This window comes from Poromitra crassiceps, assembly GCF_964638095.1.
Source record: "Poromitra crassiceps genome assembly, chromosome: 2".
Taxonomy (NCBI): Eukaryota; Metazoa; Chordata; class Actinopteri; order Beryciformes; family Melamphaidae; genus Poromitra; species Poromitra crassiceps.
In genome coordinates, this window is record NC_139624.1 from 91,861,371 (window position 1) to 91,873,870 (window position 12,500).

General features: G+C 42.3%; 1 protein-coding gene across 1 annotated transcript in view; it reads left to right on the forward strand.

The window, feature by feature from the left end:
* Positions 1-1,727: 1,727 nt before the first annotated feature.
* The window catches only part of LOC310770720 (coagulation factor XIII A chain-like), a gene marked incomplete at both ends in the record, with an annotated part of 48,162 nt that continues 37,389 nt past the window's right edge, over positions 1,728-12,500 (forward strand). Inside the window, 3 exons of the mRNA XM_083631846.1 lie at positions 1,728-1,775; positions 5,809-5,950; positions 10,792-11,040. Of these exons, the coding sequence (XP_083487972.1) occupies positions 1,728-1,775; positions 5,809-5,950; positions 10,792-11,040 (439 nt within the window). The remainder of the gene's footprint in view (positions 1,776-5,808; positions 5,951-10,791; positions 11,041-12,500) is intronic.

Consider the following 12,500-nt stretch of genomic DNA (forward strand, 5'->3'; position numbering starts at 1 on the left):
TCAATTGAATGGTCTCTCTCCTGTATAACTTTTCATGTGTCTCAACTGAACTACTTTCCACACATTGAACTTCAACAAACAAAGACGTTTCTTTGTCTATTTTTTTTTTTTTCACGATATGAGATTTCATCTCAACGATACATATCGTGACGTTTTACTATCGCGAAATTTCGTGGGACGATATATTGTGACACCCCTAGTTATTATTGTTATAAAGTATTATGAAAATGTATGACTGCCTATGACTATTATACAGTGCCATACAAAGATTATAATGCATTATAAGTATGTTTGCATTCTAGACATGAGCGTCATACAGGGCCATAACTAGGGTTCAGAAACGAGTGAGGTCCAGATTGCCACCGAGCAAAATTCAGGCCAAAATGATGCCTACAAACACAACCCAAACTATACAGTACACACAAACTCATTATCTAAACTATAATTAAATATACATACTGAGGGACCTGTAAAATACTTGTATTATTTCAGGAATCTAAAGAGATTTAGAATTCCTATAATTCTCAAAAGTACAAGGAAACACTGGAAATTAGACTTAGACTTGTGTTAATTGTTTAATTGATTCGGTTACATAATTAATGAGTTGGTTAATTGGTGCTGGCACATTACAGGACAGTTCAGTGCAGGTTTGCCACTTTAAGTGCAACAGGATCTCACATATGCAAACATCACCTGAATACATCCATTTCTTGATATTTGCACATTTTTCAATTCATACTAATTTTCCATGTTTTATTTCAGTATTTTCTGCTGTAACTCATATAGTACCATACCTTTCATACTGTATATTTATATGTAATGTTTTAGATGTTGTTGTTGATTGTGTTATGTTTGATACCTCCTTCGTTTGTTCTATTCTTATACATTATTTCATTTATTCTTTATTATCACGCAATGTGGCGCACTTTCCCCCGTTTTCTGTTCCTCGTTTTATTTTGAATGGACTTTTGCTTCCTGAAATTCATCGGCTGAAATTTCAGATGCTCATGAATGATTCTGTCCTAATAATAATAACAACAACAACAACAACAACAACAACAACAACAACAACAACAACAACAACAACAACAACAACAACAACAACAATAATAATACCTGACAATGTTCATTATTAAGAATAAAACATTTAGTAGGAATGATTTTGTGAAAGAAGGTGTTGTTTCTCTTATTTTGGAATTCAAATCATAATTTGCATTTTTAGATTGAGAAACAATTCTGGTAACACTTTACAATAAAGGTACATTAATTAAGGGTTAGTTAATGCTTATTGTGCATTAACTAACCATTAATAAACACTTAAAGGGGCACTTCACAGAAAAACAATGCAGATTTATTTTGCACATGATCTCATACATATCTGAAAACTGTAAACAGTTTTGCAGGCATTCATTTCATTTGACAGTTATTGAGAGTGATGTCATCAGAAGACTTGTAATTATACAACTTAATGATTCAGTGCCTTCCACATTGCTCCTTTCATTAGTGCGTCTAGTAATCATTTATGTTAGCTAAGCTATTAGGTTGAGGCATATTATCTAGTCTACTATATTCTTTTAATTATTCTTTGTATATTTTAGAATTCATATTCTCTCCCTCTCCCCGTCTCTCTCTCTCTCTCTATGCCCCCCCCCCTCTCTCTCTCCATCTCTCTCTGCAGTAACATCAGTGCAATCTTTGAGTCTTCTTGACGTTTGACCCTGACCACCATGTCTCGTTCAGGTCGTGACAACTACAAGGGGCGCTACAATGAGCCGGTAAGTACCATCGTAGGAATTATATCCCTATCTTTAATCAGGAGTGCGGTCTAGAAATTTGAGAGCAATTTGAGAGCATGATTTGTATATTTCATGTTCACATTTGTAAGTAACACCACCCTTTTCTCAAATAGTTCCCACCTGTGATTATATTTGCTCTGCTTGTCCTCAAACTGTATGCTCACACTCAAAACTATTATGTTTGGACAGATTTCCTGTGCTCACACTCAAATAGCCCCTGCTCGCGCCGCACGCGGACATTTCCTCTGCTTGTGCTCAAACTCTGTGCTCGCAGTCAAACTGCTTCTGGGCACTCTTGAAACTTCTGCTCTTGGATTTCTTCTCTGCACTTTGATTTTTTGTGTGCAAAAACACAGTCAGAAATCCCCAACCAATAGAATCCCAGGTATAGAGTTAACCAATGAAATGATATAAAATTATTATAAAGATAAGGATATAATTCCATACATTTCAGTTAAGTTCAAAGTTTTAAAGCGATACATTTTTCAAGTTTAGTTATTTCTATCTTTCAATCAATCACTCAATCAATCAATCACTCAATCAATCAATCAATCAATCGATCAATCGATCAGTCTGTCTGGCTGTCTGTCTGTCTGTCTTCAGGTGCCGACCTCTAACCTGCAAGAGGACCCTGCTGAACCTGATTGGGAGCCTTTTGCTGATGAGAACGTCTCAGAGGCCACGCCCAGAGCACCTGGCGGTAAGCTCTGTGTGTGTGTGTGTGTGTGTGTGTGTGTGTGTGTGTGTGTGTGTGTGTGTGTGTGTGTGTGTCAGTGGCGTAGGCAGAAATTCAATTATAGGTGGGCCTGGATAAAATTGGTGGGGCACAGACAATCCATAACATCTTGGAATTTTGCCCGCGTCACGCGCAAAATTTCTGGATGTCATGAAGTCGTCATGCATTAGACTCTGGAGATGATGTGCCCTGCGTTTTTAAGCTACAAAACCATTAGCTAGCAAGGCAGCAGCAAGTTTGCCTCTAGAAAACAACCAATTTTGTGCATTTGGGCAGCGCTGCATTGTGGTAGATTTCCGATGCAAAAAACACACAGGAAATGAAATGAAATGTTGAATCACACAAATAAACAGAGTAGACAAAGACTGCAAACCACACATTGTCATTTTAGGTGATTTATTTACAACGACAACAACAACAGCAAAAAAATAAAAAATCCAACAGCAAGTTGATTGGCTGGGCGAGGGCAAGAAGTGGGCGGGCCTGTGCCTACCCGGGCCCACCCATAGAAACGCCCCTGGTGTGTGTGTGTGTGTGTGTGTGTGTGTGTGTGTGTGTGTGTGTGTGTGTGTGTGTGTGTGTGTGTGTGCCTTCATCTTTTCTATAGAGAATACAGTAATGTCAATCCAATCGCCAGAATAAAATGTTGGCATTATTAATTTAAATTGTTTTTGGAATCCGAAGAAATGTAAAAATATACATTTTCTGAACCAAAATACGTTGCATATCACGTGTCTAAAATGTGGCATTTTAGGTCTACAATGTCAAAGTAAATTTGAAACAAAACAGCGGTTAATTTGAAAACGTCACTGCCGTTCCAACGTTAAATGCAAATGAAAACAACGTGGTTTAGGCAGCAAAGCAACTTGGTTAAAGTTTAGCTGAAATGAAAAATGACTGACTATTTTAAATCACATGCCTGGTCATAGAGTGCACATATTTAACAATGTATGCCAAAAACTTCACAAAAATCCAAATTCTTTGATTTTTCACATCAAAAGTCAATCATTTTGTCTTCATTTATAGCAAAATCTGCAGTGTGCTTACGTCAGGTAAACCAACCAACCAACCTGAAATTTCAACCTATAATATCATGACATGAGAGCTGCCAATCAATCTTCATGGCTACCAGAAAATTCCAAGCAGGCAACATGGCTGTCTACATGGGCAGACTTTGCTAGCCCATAATATACTTAGCCAATGAGCATGTAACATAACAAATAAAAAGAACGGTAATGTCTTGTTCTAATGTAGAATGTAAAGGACATGTAACTGTCCCGATTTCTTTTATCCCATTTTTATCCCCCATTAGTGCGCATTTTAATTTATCTATCCTGGTTGCTGCTCCACCCTCTGCCAATCTGGGAAGAGCCGAAACTGGCTCCATGCTTCCTCCGAGACATGAGCAGTAGCCAGCCGCTTCTTTTCACCTGACAAGGGAAGCTTCACCGGTAGGACATAGCACGTGGGAGGATCACGCCATTCCAACGAGTTCCCCTCCCTCCGAATGATCAGAGGAGGCACCACTTCAGCGACCAGGATATTGCATGTTTTAGTGAGGGGTTCCTATATGAAGGAAACACGCAGGGGGCATGGGAAGAACATGCAAACTCCACACAGAAAGGCCCTTTGATGACCCCACCTGGGCGGTGGGCACTCGAGCACATGCGGACGGGCACGCACTCCTTCAGTGCTCACAGCGTCCCAGGTGGGAATCGAAACCAGGACCTTCTACCTGTGAGGCGACAGCGCTACCACTGCACTGTCTCGTTTTTTTACCATTTTATTTTCCTTTTTTCAACAACATACATTTACCGCGGCTCGTCGCAGGCTTCAAGACAGTGTGTGCCCGGAGGCAGCCAACCGCCCGGGCCTCTGCTCTGGGGCTGGGTGCAGTGAGCCAGCCAGCGAGCATGCAGTCCAAAGGGCTGTATTTACATTATATTGTGTTTGTATATAGAGTGTTATTGAAACATGACCAGTCTCAGGTGAATTATTTTGCAGACTGCTGTCTCCACTCTCCCTCTGCTCAGAGGCACTGAAGGCAGGGCAATCATCTCGCCAAAGACGATGGGATTTCAAGCAAGATGGCCCAACTTCAACTCACTTCCTGTCATTTTGGCATGTGGGTTTTGCCCATGGCTTTCCACAGGACACGCCCACTAAGAGATTTTCGCCACGTCTGAGTCTATTGGAGTCAATGGGAAAAGTCAACGTGATCTCAGATTATGACAGATCCCTTCGCCCCCATATTCATTAAAGTAAATATTCGGCCTATATTCGGCCATATTCTGACACTAAAATGGCATTTTTCAGAAAAAAAGATCAGGAGAAAATTGTACATGTTCAAGACCTGTCTGTCTCAGCAACACACTCACGATATTTGGCAACAGGAACTTATGTTAGCGGCCAGTGATTAGCTAAAGCTAAAACGTGAAGTTCGTTGATGTAGTAGCTAAATCTGTGGCTAGAATTTTTTTTTTTAAAGGAATATCTTAGTTTCAACTGTATTGAAAAAACTGTATGTGTGGTTTGGAGTTTGGGAACTATTTCAAGTTAGCTTGCTCAGCACTAACCCCGCTTAAAGCCTGCTTGAAGAAAAAAACAAGTGGGGGCGGGGGGTAACGAGACTTGGGGAGAGGTGACCACGTGACCATTTGCATTTAAGAGACTTGCTGCTACCAGTTGTTAGAATTGGCAGATCCTGCGATGACCCATCTATAGTAATATAATATCTATGGTCTTGCCTCACATTCAGTCCCTCTCATCCCAGACACACCCACTTTTCAACCATCAAATCAAACTCCTCCACACTACCCAGTTTCACTCGGAAATACGTCACAATAAGGAGTCACATACAAATCTCGACTTTAAAGACCACATGAAACATTTGATCATATTCATTTGCATTTCATTTGCATTTACATAGATTTGCTAGAAAGATGAACAACATTTCAGCATTTCGAAACTAGGCTGCTGCTGATGTCACTAGGCTGACTGTAGCCTACATCACAGGACAGTACAGCAGAGTACAGTACAGTAGATTACATTACAGTACATTACGGCTGCACAAATGTACTAAAACCTGTGCAATTTAATAATTTGACACACTCTCTGTCTCTCTCCCCTCGCTCTGTGTCTCCCCTCTCTCTGTCTCTCTCTCCCCTTTCTCTCTCTCCTCTCTGTGTCTCTCTCCCTCACCACCTCTCTCTCTCTCTCTCTCTCTCTCTCTCTCTCTCAGACTCTCTGTCTGTGACTGGTATGGACATGTGTCAGTCTGTGAACATGCCGAAACACAAGACCCAGGCATATGAGACCCACTGCCTGGTGGTGCGTCGCGGCGTGGAATTCCAAATCCGCATGACCTTCAACCGCCCGCTGCGCGACGAAGATGACTTCCAGATCGAGTTCAAGATCGGTCGGTTTGAAATCAGATCTCATATCCTCTGCTCTCATCTCTTCTCCTCTCCTCTCTCTCGTCTCCCATTCTCTTCTCCTCTCCTTCTCTCCTCTCCTCTCTCCTTATCTCTTCTCCCCTCTCACCTCTCCTCATTTCCTCTCCTCTCCTCATCTCCTCTCCTCTCCTCTCCTCTCCTCTCCTCTCCTCTCCTCTCTCTCGTCTCCTCTCTTCTCTCCTCTCCTCTCCTCTCCTCTCACTCGTCTCCCATTCTCTTCTCCTCTCCTTCTCTCCTCTCCTCTCTCCTTATCTCTTCTCCCCTCTCACCTCTCCTCATTTCCTCTCCTCTCCTCTCCTCTCCTCTCCTCTCCTCTCCTCTCCTCTCCTCTCCTCTCCTCTCCTCTCCTCTCCTCATCTCCTCTCCTTTCCTCTGCTCATGCCCTCTCCTCTCTCTCCTCTCCTCCTCTCTCTGCTCTCCTCCTCTCCTCCGCTCTTCTCCTCTCATCCTAAGTTGCATCTCCATTCCTATTGGTTGACTAGGGTCTTGGGTTTGCTCTCGAACAGTCTTGACTCCTGATTACAGAATTTTTTTAACCTGATCTTGACTCTGATTGGCTGGTTTGAATCAGATCTCGGTTCAGATAGGGCACGTTGAAGGTCTTCTTAAGCCCAATGAGTGTGACCGGCCCAGCTGCACATAATCAGCCTAATGACCCCAACACCAGGGGCCGATTGCACAAAGCACCTTAAGTTAAGATGTTCCAGTCCAAGTTAAGGTGTCCATAAAATAGAATCGGCTGCACAAAACCCCCTTAAATCTTCTGCTTATGTTTTCCTTAAAATGTTTAACCGTAAGGAGAAGATTTAAGGGTGTTTTGTGCAACCAATTTTATTTTATGGACACCTTATCTCGGACTCTAAGGAAAATCTTAACTTAAGGTGATGTGCAACCAGCCCCAGGCTCCTGCAAGACAGTGAGAGTGGGAGGGTTGTCACACTTTTCGATGTTTTATTAAAGAAAGTGTATGAAACACATGACCAAAGAAGTCATGCAGACTGTCGTGTTATTATGATTATAAGTTCAGTCATTATCGACTCACCACCACCATGCGGATGGAAGGACGTTTTTTAATCCACAAAACATTTGTGGAGTTTCACAGAAAAACACTATTGAAGAATTCTCCCAAACAATTGAAGTGAATGGTAATCAACTTTCAAACGTAAAATATATATACCACACACACACACACACACACACACACACACACACACACACACACACACACACACACACAGTATTTTCAGTCTTTTTAACTTTAGTTTTCCATTCAGCTTCCTCTCACATCATTCCATGTCCCCATTTCCCAGAGGAGTCTCTCTTGATTGGTTCCCGTCTGTTTTGGTAGCACGTCTGGGGGCGTGGCTTCCCTCTGTGGCTGTGGCTTGGCCCACCGAGTCCTACAGTGAAGCTCGCTGATTAACTAATTAGCAGACGAGTCACCAGCCAAACAATTAGTCCACCGTCTCGTTAGGCAGCCTCACACTCATTTGCCTGGCTAATTAGTACATGCTCCCTAGGCTCTGTCATTAGAAACACACACACACACACGCACGCACGCACGCACACACACACACACACACACACACACACACACACACACACACACACACACACACACACACACACACACACACCAAGCATCTCAGTCAAAACAAGATGAGCAGTTTTGTCCTCAGTCTTTCAGTAACATCGTTAAACAAAATCATTGGTACAAGTGTATGACTTTTTGACATAAAGTAACAAACTTTTCATTGTATTTGACTAATTCTATGACAAGTCTACAGTTTAATTGAGATGAGATGAGATGAGATGAGATGAGATGAACTTTATCGTCGCCGAGGGGAAAATTGTCTTGGGCATAGATAGTGCCATAAACATAGCCACATTTCGCAAGTACGTAGAGGTTTTGACAAGATACATACTACAGACAGACAAAACATACAGAACATACAGTGTAGTCCCTGACTGACATTGGCGTACATTCACTCCAGTCTCAGCCAAATGTCCAAAATATATAAGTTTTTTTAAATGTCATTCTTATCTTTTCTTTTGTGGATTTTATGCATTTATGCAGGTTTTTAGCTTGAAGACAATGCATTGATGAGGTTTATCCTATAGCTTCATTCCAAAATAAGATTTCTGTCATTTGAATATTGTTCTGACAAAATGTTAAAACTCTAACCCTGATTAAAACTTAAAATAATATTTTACCTGGGCACTTCACACAGACTACCCGAAGTAAAGACACCGGAGCACTCTTTTCCGTCTGCACGTTTTAATAGAAGGGGCTGACTGACGTTTCGACAGACAAGTCTGTCTTCCTCAGAGTCAAGCAGAACACTGAAAAATGGGAGGTTTATATACCCTCCTCCACAGTGATGTCATTAGCAGCCATTTTGAATAATAATAATAGGAAAAACAATGACACAAATATGACATCAAACAATTTACAAATGGGGATATGAATGTGGGGGGAAAAAATGTATATATATATAATACATATATCACTGTTTTCCCAAGGATGATAGGCTACCTATCGAAGGGGGAAAAAACCACAAATCAACATATACCCATCACTATTTACAGTATTTACATGTTCTAAATAAAGACTTCCACTAAGAGTCAAAAGGAGAACTGCCCCCGTCCCTGATTAAAACTGTTCATTATTCATGTTATTAGTTATCTACACGTTATAGATCTGATTGAAGTCAAAATACCATTATAAAATGGATAGTTCCGGTCCTTGATTGTGATTGGCTGAGCTGTGTTCGAAGCTGTAAAATGCTCAATAAACACAGACCTGTTACCGCATCACAGTATTACGGCGCCATGTTAGCTAACGTTAGCTACGTTAGCTAGACCCGCTGCCTGCTGTCTGTAACAACATTCATCAGCTTCAAAAACGCCATTGTGACCAAAACATTAGCTTGTTAACCATTTCCAGTCACGCTCGTCCTTGAGGGGGCATCGGCTTTATCTGTCGTCTGGTTGTTGATATCTCAGCAATAATGCGGCTATCCTTGCAGGATATCCTGAGGGAATAGGCCTACTTTCTGGCGTATTTTTTCCCCCCAGGCGTATATCCTTGGTGGGCTTGAAGGACTACCGTTTTATACAAGCAATAAGCCCCGTGAGGCTGTGATTTACGTGCCGTTGTAAAATCACTGTAAACCCACGGCCTCTTCGGGCGTATTGCTTAAAGACCCCCTAAAGTCATGTTTTCAAGATGTGTATAAAATACTCTACTATGAATAAGAATTTGTGTCTGATGGTTTTTCCCACCGAAATGGTTAAATTATCTTGTTAATATCCTTAAAATTACTTCCCCTCCTTCTCCCTCATTTAAAATCCCAAAGCAACCAATCAGAGTTATCTAAAACATAACTAGCCAATCACGTGAACGGCCGCTCAAGTCGGAACAACAAGTCGGCAACTCTGTGAGAATTCTGGTACACGAGTTGCCGACTTGACGTCATATATGCAGAAAACATGGTGGACAAGAGTGGATGTTTTGTTTGAGCTAACAATCTTTTGATGTAATTAGTGTATTTTGCATCAACTATTTGCTCACATGTCATCATGTCGTTTAATATGGTATTACCGTTAGTTACATTCCCACAGATATTGCTTGCAGACTACAACCAGTCTAGTTCAAAACCACTAATATAAAGTTCCATATTGTTTCAGCCTACGTGGATAGCAACATGACTCTGCAGTGGGACATTGTCTCTATTTTTTTGGCACTTGTTGCTATGGTTTCCATATTTCCGATCATCCCGAACACTACAAGCACATGAACACCCGCGCGTCGGAAGAACGATTGGCCAACTCGGAAAATCGAACCATCCGAGGAGCACATGAATGCACAATAAGAATGTGTTCGGGCTTTAAGTGCTGAACACTGGACAGGGATTGGCTCCAAGATTCGGCGATGTCATGAATCTTACTTGTTGAAAACAACCTTTTCAGGGAGCTCTGAGAAACTTTCCACTTTCAGCAGATGATTGTGGAAACAGCTTCTAGTGTCAAACTCGGCACAGACATCATTCTGCACAGTGAAGCTCAGACATCCACCTGAAAGAACAAGAAGGAAAACTGATTTTTGACTTTAATTAAGTTCATCTGTATATTTTTAAGTATAGGGATTTTATTCCAAATGGAAGATTAATTTTGTGATCCAAGTCTTTATGTTGGTGTTGTTCTTAATAGACTCACACTGCTGCAGCACAGTGAACCTATTTGACATCTCCCCAGTAGTAAGACAAGAAGATAGATGACCTTCTTTTCTCTGTGCGTGTAGTAGAAAAATACTGAGCGCTAGTTAGCTTAGCAGAATGAATGGTAGTCAATGGTACTGGCTATCCCCATTAACATGAGCAAAAAAAGAAAAGAAAAAAGAAAAATGCTTCCATAGGCTACTGCTCACTTGACGTAATCCAAGTCTCCACAAGCCCTGATATGCCAAGTTTTTAGCTGAAATCCTCAATGTAGCCAGGTTCTGCAAGAAGTGGTGCACCCCGTCTCATTCCCGGAGCAACGTGGCTACTGTGTGTGTATGTGTGTGTGTGTGTGTGTGTGTCCTTGTGTGTGTGTGTGTAGTGTGTGTGTGTGTGTGTGTGTGTGTGTGTGTGTGTGTGTGTGTGTGTGTGTGTGTGTGTGTGTGTGAAATCAACTCCACTCAACTCTCAATAACCTCCTCTCTCCTCTCATCCACCCCTCTCATTACTCTTACTCTCCCCCTCTCTCCTTTCATCTTTCCCCTCTCGCTGGCTAACCCCCCACACCCCCCCCCCCCTTCCAGGAGCCAATCCCTCTGCCAGTAAAGGCTCCCTGGTGGTGGTGACATTCGGGGGCCGTCGTGGGGGCTCGTGGGTTGGCCGTGAGGTGGAGAGGGATGGGACGTCTGTGTTGGTGGGAGTCACCCCGACCGCTAAGGCCATCGTGGGGAAGTGGCGCACGATCGTGGCGTGCACCGCGGGGGGCGGCCTACAGCGCAACCCCAGGGACCCGGACTGTGACGTCTACATCCTCTTCAACGCCTGGTGCCCCGGTCAGTCTGCCTACCACCATGCACACTGTCTGTCTGAGAGACCAGCTTCATTGGGGAGTTATAAGTGTCCTTCGGTCTAAATAGGACGAATTAGCGTGACGTCACTTGCCACCCAGAAATGGGGAACCTCGCAGCAGTTAACTAGTATGAGTTGTGCCAAACAAACATTAATATCTCAAAAACTATACATCACATCACGTATATTTTTGACATTCTGAGTGAGAGCAGAATTAGCTCAAGCATTTGATGTATAATATATGCATGTTGTGTTAAAGTTGTGTGAACTGTCACAGTTTTTAAATTGTAAACAGAGTCAGCCGGCTAGAGCGCGGCCTTGCCTAGCGTGCGAGCAGGGGCGTATGCAGAAATTGAATTATAGGTGGGCCTGGATCAAATTGGGTGGGCCTGGATAGGAAGGGGTGCAGATGCCCGGCCGAAGGCCGGGCCCACACGAAAAATTTGACGTGTTATTTTACTAAAAATAATGCATTTGACCATCATTTCAAGTAGAATGATACCACCCAAGCAAGAATGTGTGTTACAAAGTGATGTAACATTACTGTCATGTCTTTCTTTTGACTAGAAATGTAAACTCACCTGGAAGAAATATTTTTGATCCCCCCCCCTCACTGGGCAAAACCTTTTTCCACCTGTTGTCACCTGTAAGCAGCCTTTTGCACCTCAGCCATTTTGTGTCTAAAAGGCAAGAAGTAATACATGTGCAAGCAATTAATGTTTTTAATGCATTAATGTTTGCTAACTTGCACCTGTGTTATTTCTTGCCCTTTAGACACAAAATGGCTGCTGGTGGAAAAGGCCCAGTCATAAACACAGGAGAGAAAACAAGTTAGATTAGACTGAAGCTTAACTGAAGCATGTCAGTGTCCCATGGTCTAAAGATGTATTAGAGAATTTCATTTATATTAGTTTTGGTTTGAATTTAGAGTTTCAGTGTTCTGTGATGTTTTAAACATGTAATTACCTCCGCTAATGAATTGACAGCAGTTATTTCTGGGTTTCTGGTAGTTTCTTCCATGTACCGCAGTCATTGTTTAGAGTCTGATTGACGCATGCTAAACTCTAGCTCTAAGTGAGACTTTCATAAAAAAGCGGATTAACAAAAAATAAATAAAACTAGAAAAGTGCACTCAGTAGAGTGCAGATCTCCGACAAGCAATGCCACCATGGCCAAACCCAAACCCAGCTGCGAAGAGAACCGCTTGCAGATAACAAGGCAAGATGAACATTGTTTAAGCGAGTTTGGCATACGGCCAAGAGTGAACGCATGTATCGTGTTTATAGCCTTATTATACGAGGGATCAGCCGAGCAGCATTTTGGTAAACAAACCGAGTCACTGGGTGGCAACGGCAATGGAACCCTATCGAGCCCAAGTGGCGCGAGGCGTGAGTGTCTGTTCTAGCCGCTTGACTCTGTTTACATTTTAAAAACTGCGACAGTT